Source organism: Sebastes fasciatus, chromosome 7 (assembly GCF_043250625.1).
Source record: "Sebastes fasciatus isolate fSebFas1 chromosome 7, fSebFas1.pri, whole genome shotgun sequence".
Classification (NCBI taxonomy): domain Eukaryota; kingdom Metazoa; phylum Chordata; class Actinopteri; order Perciformes; family Sebastidae; genus Sebastes; species Sebastes fasciatus.
In genome coordinates, this window is record NC_133801.1 from 29717163 (window position 1) to 29737925 (window position 20763).

At 41.0% G+C, this 20763-nt stretch overlaps 1 protein-coding gene across 1 annotated transcript in view; it reads left to right on the forward strand.

Moving 5' to 3' along the window:
- lrrc75a (leucine rich repeat containing 75A) overlaps positions 1-17932 on the forward strand; it is a 64499-nt gene extending 46567 nt beyond the window's left edge. Inside the window, exons 5-6 of the mRNA XM_074640242.1 lie at positions 10192-10465; positions 11302-17932. Coding sequence (XP_074496343.1) covers positions 10192-10465; positions 11302-11928 — 901 coding nt within the window. The 3' untranslated portion in view covers positions 11929-17932. The remainder of the gene's footprint in view (positions 1-10191; positions 10466-11301) is intronic.
- The last annotated feature ends 2831 nt before the right edge of the window (positions 17933-20763 follow it).

Genomic DNA, 20763 nt, shown 5'->3' on the forward strand with positions numbered 1-20763 from the left:
GTGACTCTGCATAAAATACAGCTCCTGGTGGCACATAACTAATTACTGGAGTCAGTGATGTCTCTTGAAATATGTCACAACTGTCCGTTCAGACGGAGAATAATCCATGTGACATGAAATGTTCCTCCTGCTTGTCTACTGTGGATAAGAAAAGTAACACAGTCAGGCAGACATAAACATAACCGCTGACACCTTCTCTGCTACCTGTGTGAAGCTTGTTGAACACAGGAGGAGAGGAAGGAGGAGGTGTGTTCTCGCCTTCTCTGTCACAGGAGAGGAGAGGAGAGGAAAGAGGAGGCAAAAAGAGCCCCGCTGTCTTCGGTGTGCGCACACACACCAGCTGACTGGGTGATAAATGATCTCTGGGGGGGGACAGAAACACAGGCATGCAGACAGGGAGAGAGGGGAACTAAGGACAGCATTTGGAGCCATATACTTCTAATTAAATGTATTATCTTAAAAACCACCTTCATTTATAGACATCCCATGTCTGAAGAGGATGCAGCTGGTGACATGTTGTCACTTTCACCTGGATTCACTGTGTGAGTCTGCTTCGGGAAACAAGTGGGTGGTTTCACATCTTTCAGAGGAAGAGATCAGGCAGAGAGGGGAGAACGTTGTGGATGTATGTGGCTGGACGGATCACATAGAGAGCTACGGGGACAGAGAGATGGAGGTGAAAGACAGTTAAGCCTCGTGCTGGTGACGCACCCAAGAAGAGCTGAGACAAAAGTGGCACTTTCAGAGATGCGATATGAGATCCAGGCCGTGACAAGCTCCCCGTGTCTTCATACAGACTACATTTCTTGGGATAACTGGAGGAGCAGCTTATGATTCACAAGATATTATTCTGTGAGTGTGATAATTAGAGGTACGGAGCTCATCAGGCTATCAGCATGGGAACGTTGGGCCTGGATAATCCCTTTTGGTTCCAAATATGAGAACATCTGGTCCATCTTTTCCCGCTATTATAAATACGTCAGTGTCATACTCAGCTAGGCCACCTTCTGCTTATGCTTAAGAAAGAAAGAGAAAAGTGACAAAAATGAAAATAATGATGTCACGCACCAACACAGTCTCACGCCAATTTGTGAAATAGTCACAAAATCGAATCTATTTGATTCATGCATAGATGCGAATTTCCCTTTTTTTAGTGATGCTCATACTTTAACAACTTATTTTTTGTGCGTTTTCCTACAAATGTCCAGCAACGCATGATGCATGTGTCAATTTCCGCTCCAGTCTTTTCAAAATAAAACTACTTAGTTAGGTTTAGGAAAAGATCAACTTGGTTAGGCTAAGGCAACAAACTACTTAGTTAAAACTATCACGGTTTGGGTTCAAATAACTCCAGAAGTGCTATAATTTAAGTACGTAATTACGTGACAAATAAATAAACTTTGACTTGTGATTTCACACGGAACACGAACACCGGTCTCCTGGGTGAAAGTTGTGTGTTTTTTGACCTACCCATCCACCCTGACCTCCTCCCTACGCGGCGTTCACTGCTCTCTATACTTCCCGGTTCCACATTATGTGGATTACACATACATTGATACATACGAATTGATTTTGTGCTGACAATCACGAAAAAAGTGTGAAATTTGTGTCTATGTACACAAATCGATACACAAAACATGAGTGATTGACAGCTGCCTCCCCATTGAATAAACAGCCAATAGGAACGCTCTCTCTCTCTGAAATGACCTGTGATTGGCCGAAGTGTCTCCCCCGTCACGGGCTAGATTTTCTAAAGCCTGAAAACAGAGCCATGAGGACTTGGACACTTGGATTGTAATATGCTAAAAGGTTATTATGGAATTTGTGCCCAATGATGCCAAAAAAATTCTTCTTGCTGAAGAGTGATTCTTAGCAGCAGCCACAACAGTTGTCAGCCTTTACTGACGCCGGCCTTTCCTTTACACTATTGACTCTCTTTATAGCCATCTGAAGGCTGCATGTAAGTGGTCGATCAGTCTCTAACTGGAGCAATGTTACACACTGTCACCGTCAAGCTTCGATTATACACAAAGCTTGACTAAGCTGCTAGTAAAAGGACCACAATGTTGTAAAATAAACAGAAACCTCCGTGCAGATCGACTGCAGTGTAAATCAACAGGTGTGCTGGAGATGTACGCATTGAAAACAGTTCTCACAGTCCCATTAAAAATCACAGATCTATTAAAACTTCTCTCAGTTAATTACTCCCTCTGGACCGTCTGCCCGTCCTCCCCCGGTGTCTCCGTCCATACCGCCTTGAGCTCCACGTTTTTAATTACAATACAGGTATGGCTGTGATGAGCAACGATGTGATAGAGACTGCTAGTTACATTTTATAGTGGTGTTGCAACAAACAACAGAGTGTTGTTTTCTAATTTATTCGTGAATCGTTACCAGGATCACGTTCATGTCGCAGTATGAAGATTAATGAGGCAACTATTTCTTCCTCAGATAGTCAGATTGTGCTGTGCTGGAATGGAAAGCCTGACAGGCATAGCAACAGTAACTAACTGTTCAACCTCTGATCATCTGAAAGTAACAATATACTATGAGTCACAGTTATGTATGTATGTTTGAGATGACATACCAGCCCTCCGTCCCACCACCCCGCTGGTTGTTGTCCAAACAGGGGTGGGTGACCTCAGTTCAGAGCGGGGGTGTGTCTCTCTCTCTTTAGCGTGGGATTCTGGTCCTAAGCCAAATACATCATGAGCTCTCTCAGCGTCTCATCTGCTTTTTATTTGCACACTGCTCTAGTCTTGCCTTGTCTTGTTTATTGCTTTAGATGAAGGAGGGCGGGGTGTTGTTGGGGTGAAGTGGTAGATTGTCTGGGTAAGGACAGAGGGACGGGGTGAAGCATGGGAAAGCAACATTTCCCCATGTTTGTGGCACATCAGACGAAGGTCGACGTGTGCGATGTTACTTTTCTGGAATCATCTGTCCCTGTTTTCCTGTTGAGTGCAGGCAAACACACACAGAGCATGGGGAGAGAATATGAGCCATCGCGATTAGATGGGTGGTCTCAAACCACGCGTCACGGACAGCCGGGGGCATTGCTGCACCAGCAGCTTTGTTAACTAATTAGCACGCGTTCACTCATGGGCTGCTGCGTAGAGTTGGGTTGGAGCGCAAACCTCCAGGGGCGTCTGTGGGAAGTGGTTATAGACTACTTAGCCAGACAGAGAGAGGTAGCCTCATTAGCCTCAAGGTGCTTTTTGCCAAAACAAAGAATAAATCAATAAATAAATAAATGACTCAATAAATAAATAAATATGTCATTAAATGAAGCAAACATAATAACAGCCATTGATTAATTGATAAAAGGTGACATAAATTGAAGTTTCTATTGTAATTTGTTTTAATTCCCGTATTTTTTTACTCTTCTGTTTAATTTTCCCTTTTATTTGTTTATGTATTTAGTTTCATTAATTTTTAAATGTATTTATTTATTTTTGCATTTACTTTTTATTTGTTTTGGGATTGTATTTATTTATATTTTATTTTATATTTATTTTTAAATGTATGTATTAATTTATGTTTTTATGCATTTATCTATTTATTTATTTATTTATTTATTTATGCATGATTTTCCCTTTGCATTTCACCCCTTGTTTATTTCCCCAAAGTTATTTATTTCTGTATTCTTTTCTTTATACATTTCTATTTACATGCCTTTACATTTCTGCCTCATTATGCCACTCAACGTGTGTCGTAGTGTATTTTTGCTACATTTAATGACATATTTATTTATTTATCGAGTCATTTATTTATTCATTTATTTATTCATTTTGGATTTTGGCAGATTCCGTCCTCCATTACAATTATGATACAGAGATGATAAGAGTTACATTCTGATTACATTAGTAAACTATTAGTTAGTTACTAACCCACAGATAATTATTACTCAACTCTGCAGATCCCCTCAGTTTGTTTTGCTTCCCTGAAGTGGCCAAAACATCAGTGAATGCAAGTATCTAACATACGTGGTTGTTTACTGTGTGTTTTGGTCCATGTAATGCTAATTACCTCCGCCAAGACCAAAGGCCTCGGAAGGAGGTTATGTTTTCACCGGCGTTGGTTTGTTGGTTTGTCTGTTAGCAGGATTACTCCAAAAGTCTGTGATAGATTTGAATGTACTCGGGCAGCTTGGCGGAGGTAGCGCTCTCTGAATGCCATTCTAGTTTTCATTTTGCTTCTGCTGAAATTGTGAGCACATCCAGCTGTGCTTGAATATCCAGGTTTCCCACAGGGAATGTGTTAGAGTGGTGATGGTGACAATGATGAAGGGGAAGCAACTGGAGCATGAATAGTATGTTTTGCAGCAGCTTGACATAAATAATTTGAGGTACTTTAACAGAAATATGGATCAATGTTTACTCTATTTCCTGCCTTGATCATAAAGTGCTGTAGGAGCCAGAGTTTTGTTTTGGTCACATTTGAACTGGAGATGTAAGTGACTGCTAAAGAAACTGCAGTGACATGTTGAGGTCTCTTGAGATCACTGACTGTGTACATCACGAGAGACTTTTTCAAATCCCATCACAGAGAGGAATGTTCATAATAGAAAAACAAAAAAAAGGTTATGTGAAAGGGGCATAAACCACATGAGAACTATCCAGACTTCTAGCATGCTTTTAACATGATGTCACATGGACCACAGTTACTTGTAGTATGGAGAAAGTAATGTTTTCCATTGTAAACCCAAGCTGTGTCTCAGTACCTTGAGGATAAACCTGAGCTTCCAAATAAACTCAGTCACTAAAAGGTGTTAGAAATAACTAGGGCTGTCAATCGATTCAAATATTTAATCATGATTAATCACAAATTATTCGCACATTTATCTGTTTAAAATGTACCTTTAAGGGAGATTTTAAAAGGATATTTAATACCCTTATCAACATGGGAGTGGCCAAATATGCTGCTTTATGCAAGTGTATGTATATATTTGTTACTGAAAATCAATTAACAACACAAAACTAAGACAAATATTGTCCAGAAACCCTCACAGGTACTGCATTTAGAATAAAAAATATGCTCAAATCATAACATGGCAAACTGCAGACCAACGGGCAACAACAGCTGTCAGTGTGTCAGTGTGCTGACTTGACTATGACTTGCCCCAAACTGCATGTGATTATCATAAAGTGGGCATGTCTGTAAAGGGGAGACTCCTGGGTACCCAGAGAACCCATTTTCATTCACATATCTTGAGGTCAGAGGTCAAGGGACCCCTTTGAAAATGGCCATGACAGTTTTTCCCAAGCCCCCAGGAAGAGCGCCGGTCGTTGATCCCAATTTTCGTAGTGTCCAAACGGTGGTGCTACAACATCTGTGTCTGTCACGTGATGCCATTGGGCCCAAAAAGACTTTCCCATAGACTTACATTGGGAAAGAGACGTCTGTAAAATGTCCACGCCAAAATATAGCGCAAGTTTGGAGCGACTATGCAATAATGACTATGTAATAATGAAGTGGTAGTTACGTAACTGTGTTTTAAAAAAAAAAGAAGTTAGCACAAACGTGAAGAGTTCCTGTCGAGAAGCAGTTGTACTTGACATGTATTTATAAAACAGGAAGAGACTGTGCCTAAAACTCTCGGTTGTAAATGGATTGTTTCTCTTTGCTTTTAATTCTCTTTTATAAACACATGCCTTGTCTGTGGCTCATTGATATAAATGTATGAATGCGTGTGTGTGTATGTGAGAGAGTGTGTAGTTTATCACAGCAAAATGTGTTCTTATGCAGTGGTTTGTAGAGCATTAGAGCAAGCGCCAGTGAACCACACTTACAATGCCAAATGTGTTTATTTCTGTACATATCTGCCACAGAAGTGTCTTGTATTTAACACTATTATTTAAGCTTAATTAATCACTGAGATTGATATTGGTGGGTAACAATGGATTCCTCAGGTTTTCTAGTTTCATATGCCAGTATCTTCACTCTAGCTTTAAAACTGAGCCCGCTACAACCTAAAAATCGCAAGTTGCGTTAATTCGAGTGGCGTTAAAACGAATTTGCGTTAACACGTTATCATTGCGTCAACTTTGACAGCCCTAGAAATAACACCAAACTACAGTATGTTGCCACTTGTCTGTATGTTAGTTTTGATGTTGAAGATCTCATATGAGGTATGATGAGGTGGTGTGGTTGTCCAACAGTCTGTAATGTCATATAGAACTTTCATAAATGAATTACTAGCATGAAGTATCCACTAAATATACAGTATACACTTACTGCAGGAAGTGATGAGATTTATTCAAGTCATTTTTCAAGAAAAATTACAAAAATTCTCTAGTTCCATCCTCTCAAAAGTGAGTGATGTAAATGTCATTATGAATTGATAATTGCTACTTTCAGCCTAATTAAGACTTGGATTTTTCTTGTAGCATGCACGTTGTCTTGAGATGACCTCTCAGACCTCTTATAGTGGTTGGAACGTCTCTAGGCCAAGTAACCACAAGACTCAACAGGATTAAAACAGGGTTTATTTGGACAGGATCAGGTTTGGCAACAGGTAGGCAGACAGGACTGGCAAACAAGCCAGGCAGCCCATAAACAGGCCCTTTGTGCACGCAGGCAGACAGAGAAACAGAAGGCTGGAAGGTTGTGACGCACAATTTGCGATCTGGCAGAGAACTCGGACTAGAGGGCAGGTGTATCTCTGGGGGATAATCCACCTGGCTGCAGGTGTGCAGGCAGGTTGGGAGTCAGGTGACTGGCAGAAGGCAGGGACACACTGCCGACACTGAATATATTTGGGATTTGGACTGCTGGTTAAGAAACAGTCTCAATGTAATACTGATGAATCTATATGACTTACATAAGTTAACAAACCCATCAGTGAGATGATTGGCTATTTCTATGAAGTTATTCTTAATGCTCGTCATCTGTGCCTCCGGGTTGGATTCATGCAGGTTCAAGAGAAGTTCTTTCAATTCAAACTCCAGCGGGGCCTCCGGCAGCAGCAGCCCACCACGGACAGACCCAGATCCGGCTTCGCTGCAGTCAGAGCTCCAGCAGGAGGTGGAGAGCTTGGCGCCCGGCGGCAGCAGCAGCAGCTCCTCCTCCGGCCAGGAGCAGAGCTTCTGCTTGCTGCTCCGCCGGTCCTTGCTAGGAGCTCACACCACGCTGCTGGAGGCCCAGGCCATATTGCTGGGCTTGCTGGAGGGAAGAGAGGCACGGGTGAACCAGAACCAGGACTGCACGGGGCAGACTGTCAGACGCTGCTGCAGTAAAATGAGAGGTTTTCTAAAAGGGAATCTGGTGCTTGGAAACACTACCGCTTTTGTCCACAAGGACCACCAAAATCAACACAAAACAAACACTGAAAAACCAAAGTATTGGACAAATTAAAAGTTTGACATGATGATGCCGCTAGATGAAAATGTCAGAGGATCCCCAAAGTCAGTAGGATTCATCCTCTGGAAACCATGAATGTTTGTAAAAAATTCCATGCCAATCCATCCAGTAAAGATACTTTTACTTAAAAAAATCATTCAACTTTTTCTCAGCCATCCAATCCCAAATGATGTTGGTAGATTGACAGCTGGTTTCATGTTTTGCCCCCAACAATCAAACCAAAAATACAACACAGTGACAGATCGCTCTGTGTAACCCTCGGGAGAGTGAGTAAAACACTTTTGGAGGGCTAAATTTGACCCACGCTCACCGCTTTGCTTTGGGCTGCTCTGGCCTAGATTCCACTGAAGTCTGTCTGGTACGTGAATAGATACACAACACAACATATTCAGCTGTTAACTGATGATAATAGTTGAATCCCGCTCTTTGTTTGGCCAGCTTTGTGCTGATCAGACCTGTAGGTCTCTGCTGCAGCTCATGTTCTGTCAATGTACAGCAGAAGCAGATTTACTGCCAGCGGGTTAATCCTAAATGAAGAACTACACTGAGTGTGTGTGTGTGTGTGTGTGTCCCTAAACCTCACTTGCGTGAGTATTATTTGTGGGCGATCATCGCCATTGGCCCTCATGTCCAGTGTGAATTACAAGTATTGTTTTCATTTGTAAGCTGGAAAAATTGGTCTTTTTATGGCCCAGACCCCAGATCAGTCCTTTGTGCTCCACTCACTTAATTCTCTGCCAAATCCAGGCGCCCCACTGGGTTTATTTTTAGTTCGGACCATGTGGTTGGAGAGTATAGCTTTAAGTGTTTCGCAGCCATTTCTCATTCCCCAAACTTCAGTTTCTTAAGCCCTACAGTAAACCCCCTCAGTATCTCTGTCTTTGCCTGTGTGTCTCCAGAGCTGCAGTGTTTGTGTGGTTTATGTAGTTTCCATTAGATGTCAGGTACAATGCATACTTTCTGTGCACATTACCTCATGCAGTGTGGACTTTCCTTCATTTTCTCTCTGTCTTTGCAATCATTACTCCACAGTAGGGTTCACCACGGGGCTTTAATGAACAGATGCAGCTGGCATTACTTTTGGATATTGGTTTGAAGTCGTGCTGATACCTGAAGTTTCCACCTAAAGGAACAATTTGACATTTTGGGTAATACGCTTTCTTGCCGAAAGTCAGATGAAAAGATCAATATCACACAAACATGTTAATTAGTGAGCTTTAGAAGATTTTTTTTTTACTTTGGACAGAGCCAGGCTAGCTGTTTCCCCGTTTCCAGTCTTTGTGCTAAGCTAAGCTAACTAGGGATGTCACAAGAACCGATACTTGCGGGCGGCAGTAGCTCAGTCTGTGGGGACTTGGCTTGGGAGCAATGTGTGACAATAAAATTGGATTTACATTTTTACATTTACATTTTTTACTTCAGTACCAATTGATGCCAAAATTCGTAAAATGTGACGGTACTCGGTACTTTTTCTACAGTAGGCTACCATTCTGAAGTACCTTTAGGGCTCGGGACTAACACATTCCCGTTGTCCTGGCGACGATAGAAAAATGTGTTTGGGGCCTGAGTAAACTCACTATCGATGCACACAATTTTTTTCCCTGATAATGCTACATCGCGAACAACAAATCTGTGCTGAAATCGGCAGGATGAGAGCTAGTTAACGTTAACGATTTCAACATGCGAGGTGCCGTTGATTTACATTAGGATGCGTTCAGTTCTCTATTCGGTAAAAATGAGTATTGGGCGAAGGTAAATTCTAACGTTATCATGATGCGTTCAAATGTAATCTTGTAAAATTTAGTTTTTGATGAGAAACTTGAATAAATCCAGTTGTTTGAAGGAGATGTTTTCAAAGCAAGATAAAATAGATATCAGAGAGGGAATTATGACCTGTTTAACTTCATAATAAACACCAGTATGCAAATGGTAATAAAGGAGTGGATGTTGATGGTATTTATTGTTTTACTTTTGTTTTTTACCGTGTTATCAAATTAGTATCGAGAATCGTGGAGTTTCACTGGTATTGATATCGACTACTAAATTTCTGTTATCATGACTTCCCTAAAGCTAACGGCTGCTGGCTCCAGCTACATTTTGAACAAACAGATATGAGAGTGATATTGATCTTCTCATCTAACGCTCGGCAGGAAAGCCTATTTTCCAAAATGTCAAACTATTCCTCCAATTGTGGTTCTACATCCTGTCTGCATGGCCGACCAGCGCCCAAATGTTCTCACCAAAAAACAGCGTTTTATTGGTGGATATTGCCAGTTGCAACTATTTGTCGGGTCAGGGTGTAACATTAAGAGGGTCTGCTCAAAACCCGGGCGCATAAACAAGAACAAACATTCAAAGAAAGAAGCAGTGAAGTCCATTACAGTTAACGAAGCAACCTATTGTCTAATGCAAAGGGTTCTTCTCAGTGAATTAATTACAGGCTATAGGACGCAAACATGGAAATGGAAACAATACCATGTTGCCATGCTGTCACTTGTGTGCCGTGAAGTATGAAGTGGCAGGTTTTATGTGATTAAGGGAGGTGGATAAATGTGTGATGTTGTTGTATATAATTATAATGTGCATCTACTGGTATGGAATGAAAATGGTTACAAGTGCAGTACAAAAATGCAATATAATGAAAGATAATGCGCTCTTGGCATTTATTGGTAAATAGATGAACAGTACAAAGAATTACCTTAAGATTGGAAGAAAAAAATCAACTTAATCAGATGCATAATTGGCACAAAATATTAGCTACAAACCAACAATCTCTCTGCGGGCCCTTATCAGCACATTGGCTCTAATATTTGCTCATGTGTCCATCTCCAGTTTGAAGGCGGTGCTGTCGGCCCCTCTGTCCAGTGGGGCGTTGGATCTGTCCGGTATCCCTCTGGCGGTTCGGGACATGGAGCGTCTGTGTGCACATCTGCAGCGCCATGCGTCCATCGTGGTCAGCCTGGAGCTGGGCTTCAGCGAGCTGACGGACGAGGCCTTCCTCCTGCTCCTGCCCACGCTGGCCGCCCTGCCACACCTGGAGACCCTGGCGCTGAACGGGAACAGGCTGACCAGAGCTGTTCTGAAGGAGGTGACCGACGCCCTGAAGGTCAGCATAGCGCATATCTTTTGAATATTTTCATATATTTGTCAAATAAACAATAATTACAATATACCAGCATAGTATCAGTATTAGTGTAGTTTAACGAGATTCCTTCCTTTCTGTTGCAAAGAAAAAACACATTAGTCTGATAGCAGATTAAAAATGATGGCCATGTTTGGGATGCAATTTTTTTACACTGGGGAAACAGCAACATAGAGTCATGATGCTGTTCTTTATATTTACTGTTGTGACTCTGATGTCTTAATGGATGTAATGACTGGATGTAAAGGAGACACACTGTACAGAGGTGCTGCACAAGCTTTGTTTGACCAATCGCAATCCTTACCCCAGTTGTTCCTGAACCACCAGAGGGTACTACCCCCAGATTAAGGTTTTTTTTGGCATGTGAAACTCGAGGTGCTGCTGGTTTAGTTCCAGCTGGAGGAGCTAAATTTAGTTCCTGGTTCCTCTGATCAAAACACAGGTAAAGTTGCTGAGTTTTCTCAAAATGTTCTTGGCTCCCGAGGAAATGCCCTAAAAACATTTCTTTCTTTGGCACCGCCTGGTGATAGTAACAAGATTCACACTGTAGCAACAACAACAACAACAACAATGCTGGCCACAGTTTAAGAACATTTTAAAAAATGAACACATGATGACTTAAACTATTGAGATCATCATTTCTGCATCATTTCACTCTTTCTGCATTGCAAGTGTGTGTGAAGGCTGGTAGATGTGGACACTTGTTTTGTCAGTGATTTCATTAGCTTGCAGTAATTTACTTAAAATAAAATGTGATGATAATATTTGAATACAGTATATGTTGATATTTTCTACCCCAGGATCCTGGCAGTTTCCCCAGCGTGACATGGATTGACCTCGGCAACAACGTGGACATCTTCTCCCTGCCGCAGCCCTTCCTGGTCAGCCTGAGAAAGCGCTGTCCCAAGCAGGGAAACTTGCCCACCATCCTGGAGTTCGGAGAGAGTCAGGCCAGCGACGCCCCCGAGAGGCTGAGGGGGCTCGGGGAAGAGGAGGAGACGGACGACACCAACCGAACCGAGAGCCTGGGCGAGCTCCGGTCGGAGGTGGAGGAGGAGCTGGACGGAGAGATGGAGATAGAGGAGATGATGGAGGAGCTGCTGGACTTCGACAGGGAGGTTGCAGGGAGGGAGGACGAGGACGAGAGTATGTGGACGGTGGAGGAGCAGAGGAAAGGGGGAAGGAGGAGGGGGTGGAGAGGGGAGGAGGAGGAGGAGGTGGAGAGGGCGGAGAAAGAGAAGGAGGCGCAGAGGAAAGAGCTGCGGCCAGGCAGGAGGGCGGCGATGGCGGACGATGGCGACGACACGCACAGCCGCTCCTCCCACCTGTCCTGCTCCAGCCAGTCACAACACTCCTCTGGAGCCGCTGAGCCAATGAGAGTGGAGAACTTAGATGAGGTGACGGGCCAATCAGACCACTTGACCTGATTGCTGCTCCTTGCCCCGCTCTGCTTATGTTTCCCTTTCTGTGTCGAGTCCTGTGTGGAAGGAGGAGAGAGAAGACTTTGTCTCCTGCAGAGGATAACTGACTCAAAGTCAAACGGGCTGTAATCCATATGAACACGCTACTGGATGCTCCATCTACTGATCTGATTTGTGACCAGCCACCGGAGCGCTCGGATACTGGCAGAGTGACAGCTGGACCTAGGTGACTCTTGGTGACTGGAACATGAGAAGACAATCCGCAACAGGACGTCTGTTTTATCGTAACTGTCTGTTTTTTCAAAGTACCAATAGACGCTAAGATGCTAATGCATAGAATAGACTGATTATATCACAATGAGGCTTTTATGTATAGAATATTAATCTTTATTCAGGTCCTTTCCTCCCGGTAACCCTGGTGATACCTACATGTGCCTGTGACCCGTCCCGTTACTGGTTAAGAGTGTGTGTTTATGATAAACAAGAGACCAGAAAATATAAAAGCAGAGATACACACAAACTAGTCAGGGCCCTTAAACCTTTTGAAAATGTTTTTGCCAAAAAGCTAGAAGTGGAAAATGTTTCCCTCCCACATACGTCCACAGCTAGCCAGATGGATCGGAAGACAGACGGGAATCAAGAGTCAAGCCGACTGCGTCGTGGAAGTCGGTTGCTTCTTAACGAATGAACAGATGCACCGTGCTTTAGTGGAAGAGCAGTGCACTGAAGATGAAATTAGTCAGCTGAAACCAAAAGAGATAAACAAGTGATAAAGAAAAGGACACAGTAAAGGCCTGATGACTGTAGTGGTACGTGTCCACAGCCTCCGTCCTTTCCACGCTTCCCATTCATTGTATCCATGTAAGCAGCCGTTCAATGCATTCTGGTAGCGTGGCGGCGCAATTCGAGAGACGGGGTGTCACGTCGGCCGCTCCTCGTTTGCATAAAGTTGAGGTCTCGGCTACTTTATGCAAATCAGGGGGCGTACGGCGCAACTCGCCGCTTATGGAAACTCCCTCGAAACTTTTAAACTAACCGTTGTTGATCCAAAATAAAGACAGATTCAGCAACTGCATGGCTTATTTCTTGCATAAAATGTTTTCAGAAACACATTTCGTGATATTCACCTCATGCTGCCCTGCCTATTTTTTCACTTCTGGTTCGAACGCAATTGCGTTAGTTCTTCCGGTTAAGTGCCAGCAGTGCTATTAAGCAGCTACATTTCGACGATCGGATGCTTTTACCAGAGACGGTTTTACAATACTACATCCATCAGCCATCATTGACTGGGAGGACGATGTAATTTAACTGTATTATTATTGTTTTTAGTACCCAATGGTTAAACCTGCAGTGTGGACCTGTGTCTACCTCTTCTAGCAGTGAGAGTAATTACAAAAACACTGTTGACATGTGCTTATGTGCGCTGACCAACTGGTCTCACACAGCCAGCAGCTCCGAAAACATAATTAATTCATTTCCAAATGTATTTGGTTAAACTGATCACATATTGGTAATCTAAATGGTTACTTTATCGCCTAAAAGAACATAACAACAGCTTGTTTAAGGCTTAAAAACTGCTTTTTGGCAAGTAAAAGATGATGAACCATGGATGTGTTACCACTATGCTAGCAACGCTAAGCAAATAATGGCACTTCCGCTGTGAACACAACATGACGCAATGCAGAAGCAGCCTAGTTTAGGCAAAGAATAAGGTGAATAAGAGAAGAAAGTAAGAAAGAACTGAGCAGCCGTCTTCGTTCCGATTTGAAAGATGGGAGCAGCAGCCCACGAAGGAAAGCGTTCGTCTAATCAGGCACCTAGTGCCTTGTGTCTAGTGGAGCCCATCAAGCGTCCCATGCTGGGAAGCGAGGCGATCCCTCGCGATAAAAAACGCCCCTTGTGGACATGTACCATAAGGAAAGCAGTAAAAAGGTGTCCCGTTTTGGAAGGACGAGGGCTTGCTGTGGTGTCCATGTCCGGTGGATAGATGTGATAATCGTATTGCCATGTGTCCCAATGCAAAGTGCTGGGGTATCGAGTTGAAATATTGAGTAGCCTTTCTCTCATAATCCAGGTCATGTTTCACTCCACGGTACCGCACGCTAGAGTGCGTCACATGCTTACAGTGCTGTGTTTATATATAGGCCGCAGCTATGACCACATTCACGTATGCTGCCCGCTGGGTTACAACAGATTATATCCTTATGCAGTATGTAGCTCTCACCCGGCCTGTGCTTTCCATTCCATGTGTCACTTATAGTCCAATGCAAAGCTTTAAGAAATATTTTTGGATGTACAGTATATACATGTTTTTATCTGTGCAGGGGCAATTATGTAGATTGTAGATTAGCTATTTAAAGAGGAATGCCACTCAATTCAATGATTCATGCATGTTATTTTTGTGGTCTGGGATAGTTCAAGCTATATTCATGAATAATACTTCAAAGCTGGGAAAAAGGGGAACCAGTTTCTTAATTTGGGATATTATAAAAAGGCACTCATTGGAAATGCTATTTTGAAATGGAAATGAGGAGAATATTAACACGTATAGAAAAAAAACCTTCATCCTAACGCAGTTAGAAAATGAATAAATGCTTTATACTTTTCCCCAAGACAGCTGCCACTACATTCACCTTTGCAGCTGTTAACGTGTGTGGCATAAAAAATGAAGGCCTTTAATGACATGCTGATATTTGCAGTTGCAACACATCGTCAGGCAGATCTCATATACATAGACAAGCATGTTTGTCTGCGCACCTGTCACGTAGACGTTTTAGTGAGCAAGAACTTCTTTGAAATTGCGCTCTGCTGGAGTCCCCCTTTACAATACAGTAGTTGTTGCTTGTTTATGCAGAATCCCACCAACAGACGCTGGATGGGATCCATGTTTTCATTTCATTATGTCTTTCTGCTAGCAGGATATATTACCTCTGAAAGTATTGGCATAAGACTTTATGGAAAGGTCAGTGGGTGAACGTGGCGAGAATCCAACATGTCGAACTAGAATATCTTGACAATTGTATAGCATTGGCAGAGGTACTGTACTGAATGAAATATTTTATGGAAACCATATTCTGATAAGCAAGAAATAATCTCTAGAAACTGAAATTAAATGTCTGAAAAGGAGAATTTAAAGTAAAATACCTGATCAGATCGTATCAGCATAAATAACTTTATGTGAGTTGATTGAATTTTATTTCAAAGGCTGACTTACAAATAAGGCATGGTGTCATTAAAATGAATGGATACCATTTACATTTAGAGACGCTAAAAGCAAAGCAAGCATTCATTTAAAGGTGCAGTGTGTAGGATTTGGCAACATCTAGCAGTGAGGTTGCAGATTGCAACCAACCAAACTTCTCCTGTGTGCCAAGCGTGCAGGAGAACTACGGTGGCCAACGCAAAAACGCAAATGGCCCTATCTAGAGCCAGTGTTTGGTTTGTCCATTCTGGGCTACTGTAGAAACACGGTGGCCGGCTCCTTGAAGAGGACCCGAAGAACGTATATTGCTAAGAAGTGAAAGTCAATTGTTCGTTCCATTGCAGCGTCAGCGCCCAGCAGCAGAGCTACGCCTCCGCCATTTTGGACTGAAAGCGACTACCAGTCGCCAGTAAAACGTCCACCTACAAAGTGCCGTACAAAAGTAAAACAAAAATATTTCTATCCTATTGTCATAATTTAATGTCTCAACCAAAATATCCTGTGTTGAACAATGAAAATATCATAAATATGCATACTATTATAACTATTTACTTACTTATTTATTTATCAAACTATTTGCCCGGCCGCTTCCCAGAGGAGCATAAATAGAAGTTAGAAAAATCCAACACACAGATTTTGAGAGCAACCTCAATCTTTTTCATGTCAAAGACCTCCAAAATCCATGTCCAATAGACCACAGACCAATGATGTATAAGAGGTTGTGTCCTGTGCTTTTGCCCTGCGTGTTAGTAAATAGCCTACATTATGTCGTGCTACTAGCACTACTAGCTACTGGCCGATAGCCGGTTGTTTGGGAACAGAGACGTTAATACATCCACCATTGTACAGGCTTACAGCATACAGCCCATGGGTGTATTAATAAGATCATAAAAGTGATGAATTACACTATATATATATATTATTACAGGCGCATACAGCTAGCAGGAAGCCGGCAGAACCGGATATGTCCTATGAGCCTGCAGGGCGGTGCAGTCCCGTGGGTCTGATGCGCTTTCATTATGCCGAGGAAAATAACTCTGGATACAGCTATTAGTTCATTTTACAACCTTTAGGACATTATGATTTAAATGAGGGATGTTTAAGTGTTCGTACTGGGAAGTTGATTTACCTAAAAAAAAAATTATCCTGTGATTTACAGACATCTCTTTATACATCCATGGCCACGGACTCATTGGCGGTTTCAGTCCCAAATGGCGGCAGCGCTACCGCAGCGCCATCTAGTGGCTGTTGTCAATAAAGCACCAGAGTTTCGTCTCTGTGCTTCTATATTCTTTGGAGCAAACCCCTCATTTTCAGGTGAATATACACTAAAGACAACATACTCATTAATATTATATTCCATTTCTGCCAATAGATCCCCTTAAATGTTACACACTGGCCCTTTAAAAGTTATCCTATACATTTCAAATAGCAATCCAGCAACTTCAGCAATTTAGCATGTGCAATTTTGAAAACAACTAAATGAAGCATTTAGCTAATACTTTTTTACATATTCATATTTAATAATATTAATATAAATTGTTGCCCAGGACAACCCTATAAAGCCACTTAAAGTCACAGTCTGTATTAACCTACTCTGTATTGCATCTGTTTATCAGTGAACAAGGGATAACTTATGTCTTTTGCGGGTGTGGTCAGTGGCAACAACGTGACTGTGGATCCTGTAGATGCCACCTGAAAGCTCTCCATGCAGCAAACAGTTCCCTCGCACCTCATCAATACAAACTAGCCTGAAACAATTCAGTGGCATTGCACTTGAAGCTGATTACAAAGAGAAATTTCCCTTTAAGCTACCTTTACGATAAGCTATTATTGCATTGTCCCTGCAAAATCAATTTTTACAAACATCTCAGTACGACGAACCCTTTAAACAGAGGCAGACGGGCAGCGGGCAGGTCAGCTGAGTCAGCTGAGATTGTCCTTGAAAACCACTGAAAAACACAAGCCATTGTGTGGATTCACATCAAATTGTGATCGCTATAGTGAGTTCAAATTGTGACGTGAATGTTTGTATACCATAAACTATTGGTCAGTGTGGATCACTGCGCATTAGATCCAGTATACAGTCAGTGGTCGGACCCGATGCTCAGGGTCAAACTGACTCACTATTCTCAGGTTTACTGTGGTTTCCTGCCTGCTACTGAAATACAACTCCTGACTGCAGACAGAGAGAGAGAGAGAGAGAGAGAGAGTTGTACAGTGGAGATCAGAGTCATGTTTATAATGCGCTGAAGCCATGCTCTTGTCTGCTTTTATGTTAAGGTCACTGCAAATCAAAGCAAAGAGATCACAACTGGAATCAGACTAATACATCAACATGGATGTGGGCTTCTAATTTGAAACCTTTCGTTCCCACAGTGTCATCCACCTTTGATATGAAGGATTCAGTGCAGTTTGATCTCAAACTGATTGGAAGACATTAACCTGAACCGATGCTGCACTTTGATCTGATTCCACACAAGAATGCAGGTTTCTTGAAATCGTCTCAAGAGTTGTCCATCCTAACAAGAATCAAGTGTGTTTGCAACACGGAATAACTTGCTTGAACATAAAGATATGTCATTCAAATTGTAATTTTGTGCTCTGTATGTTTGTTTCACCATTGGCTCTTTGTACAGAGGTCAGGGACAATGACTGAAGCGTCTCTCTGCTCGTCACTACAGGCAGAATGACTAATCCTTTCATACGTTGCAGTAAAATGTGACATGATCGTTGTGTTTACCTTGGACTCGTAGAGCAGGAGGAGCTATGAATACTATAGATGTGAAGATGCAAATGTATGTGTTGCTCAAAGACTCTGCTGATATACAGTATGTAAAAAGAAACATGGTAATGTGAATCTGAAGGCATGAGTGTCTGTAGCCTTGGGTCTTTTCTCTCTCAATGAGTCTTTCTTCAATATATATTTCTCAATCTACAGTACACTTGTGTATTGTTCTCTATACAGTGTCTTCTTCTTTCCCCAAAGCTCTTTTATTTCCATGCCACTTTATCAAGAGGATCCTTTGAAAAGAATGCGCCGTGCATTAATTTACAATGAAATTGTAAAACGTATCATTTTCTGTTATGCCATGGATCCCAATAAATTCTATGATACAAAAACAAATACATTTTCTCACTTTTATGTTTGAATATTATGACTGCTTATACTTCATGGATTGTAGGTGTCAGCTGCATCCAGTGTTCGGGCCCAGAGAACAGCAGACTACACAGACCTCGAAGTGGAGGAGCATCCATCAACCACGCTGATTCAGCATCCATCTGTTCAGCTGGTGGTAGCTGTGGCTAGTGGTACATACTGAAAAGAGTAGTATGTGTTTTACTTATTCCAATACCTGGTAGTAACTTACAATGGGCGTATTTATGCATCCTTTTTGGAAAATCTATTATTTGATTTTTATCTGTAGACTTGATGGTTATAGACAGTTATAAACCATCTAGTCTGCAATTATAAATGTTGTTAAGTCATTAATAAACAGTTATAAACCATCTAGTCTGCAGTTATAAATGTTGTTAAGTCATTAATAAACAGTTATAAACCATCTAGTCTGCAATTATAAATGTTGTTAAGTCATTAATAAACAGTTATAAACCATCTAGTCTGCAGTTATAAATGTTGGTAAGCCATTAATAAACAGTTATAAAACACTGAGTCTCCAGTTTTACAGTAAATGCCAGTAAGTCATTAATAAACAGTTATAACCCATCTACTCTGCAATCATAAATGTTAGTAAGTCATTAATAAACAGTTTTAAACCATCTAGTCTGCAATTATAAATGTTAGTTAGTCATTAATAAACAGTTATAAACCATCTAGTCTGCAGTTATAAATGTTAGTAAGTCATTAATAAACAGTTTTAAACCATCTAGTCTGCAGTTATAAATGTTGGTAAGCCATTAATAAACAGTTATAAAACACTGAGTCTCCAGTTTTACAGTAAATGCCAGTAAGTCATTAATAAACAGTTATAAACCATCTAGTCTGCAGTTATAAATGTTAGTAAGTCATTGATAAACAGTTATAAACCGTTATTTTACTACGATGTCCTGCTGCTTTCATGTTTAATCCTCTCAGATAGATGCTTGAGATCCTAAAAGCCTGCTCTTCTTCTCTGACTCTAACAAGCAAGCAGCTAGTCTTAGAATAATGATAAATAACAGAGGGTTGCACTGTAAAGGACAGAGGGTGTCCTTGTACATGATCGTAAAGCCCCCTGAGGCAAATTTATGATTTTGGGCTATACAGATAAAATTGACTTGACCACTAAAACCACTCTTTTTTCTGTTGCAAGCATTGGCTTTGCCCCACTAGTCCTACTTGCCCCACAAGACCTGTTGCCTCTAAATGTAGTTTATACAGTATGTTGGTGGTGTTAGTTCAGTGAATAGTGCCTTAATTGGTTTCTGTCTGTAACAAGAAAAAGGTTTGTATTTGTGTTTTTCTTCTTCTTCTTTTTTAAAGTTAATCCTTTATTAGTTCTATTATTTATGGAGGACAAAGGTTCTGATGGTGGATATCAAACCACAACAGTGTTAGTATAACAATATGGATATTTTAGTATTTGGCTGACATCTAGAGGCTAAGCTTACAAATTGCAACCAAGCCTCTATTTACCGGGTAAAATGTGCTAGATATATTTTTGAGACCTTCTAAATGCTTGTGGGAACAAAACATGAAGTGTGTGTGTCCGCAGTGTATTACAGCACACTGAGGCTGATCTGGTGCAATAAAGAGGCAAAGCTTCAGCTTTCCCAACAACCCACCAGCATGAAGGACAGGGCTGTCAAGTTACACGGAGTCAACCCACAAACAGGAAGAGCACCTCGCTTCAAAATAAGAGCTTACAAATGTGTCACTTTAAAAAAATAAAATATACACCTAAATGTTTCATGGTAAGTTTATAATAGAATATACACCAAATGGTATTGTTATATTTATACTTTATCTGATAATTATAAGCTTGTGTGATTATTGTGCGGCTCAAAGCGGAAGTGTTATTTTTTTGTTTTTGTTTTTTTTACTATTTCAAAATGACAGTATCCATAGTAACAGCAGAAAACATTAAAAACATTTACATACAAAAGAAGCATAGCAAAAACGTAAACAAAGAGCTGTGCCAAACATAAAAGGACAACAGAAATTAAATAAAACCAACATAAAATTAAAAAAAACAATAAAAATAAATAAATAAATAGATAATAAAAAAAGACCACGCGAGAGTATGACAATAATTTCACTTAAAAACTTTAAAGATATTGCATACATTCATTGTTTTCATTGCTTTTTGTTTTGTGAGGAAGAAATTGTTGACAGAACTAATTCCATTTCTTTTATAAATACAAAGAAGTTAGGCTTTTTTGGGGGGTAAATTTACACTTTTACACACATTAAAATTGAATTAATAAGAAAAAATGCATTGGTGTCTTTGTCACTGTAATCATAGCAACCAAATATATTATTTCTATAGTAAAGTGCAAAATCTGAGAAAATGTTAACAAGTATAAAATTATTGACATCTTTCCATAATTCACATGTAAATTTACAGGACCAGAATAAATGAGAGCAAGTTTCAGGATGTGATTCGCAGAAGGAACTGTTATGTTTTTATTTTTTATTT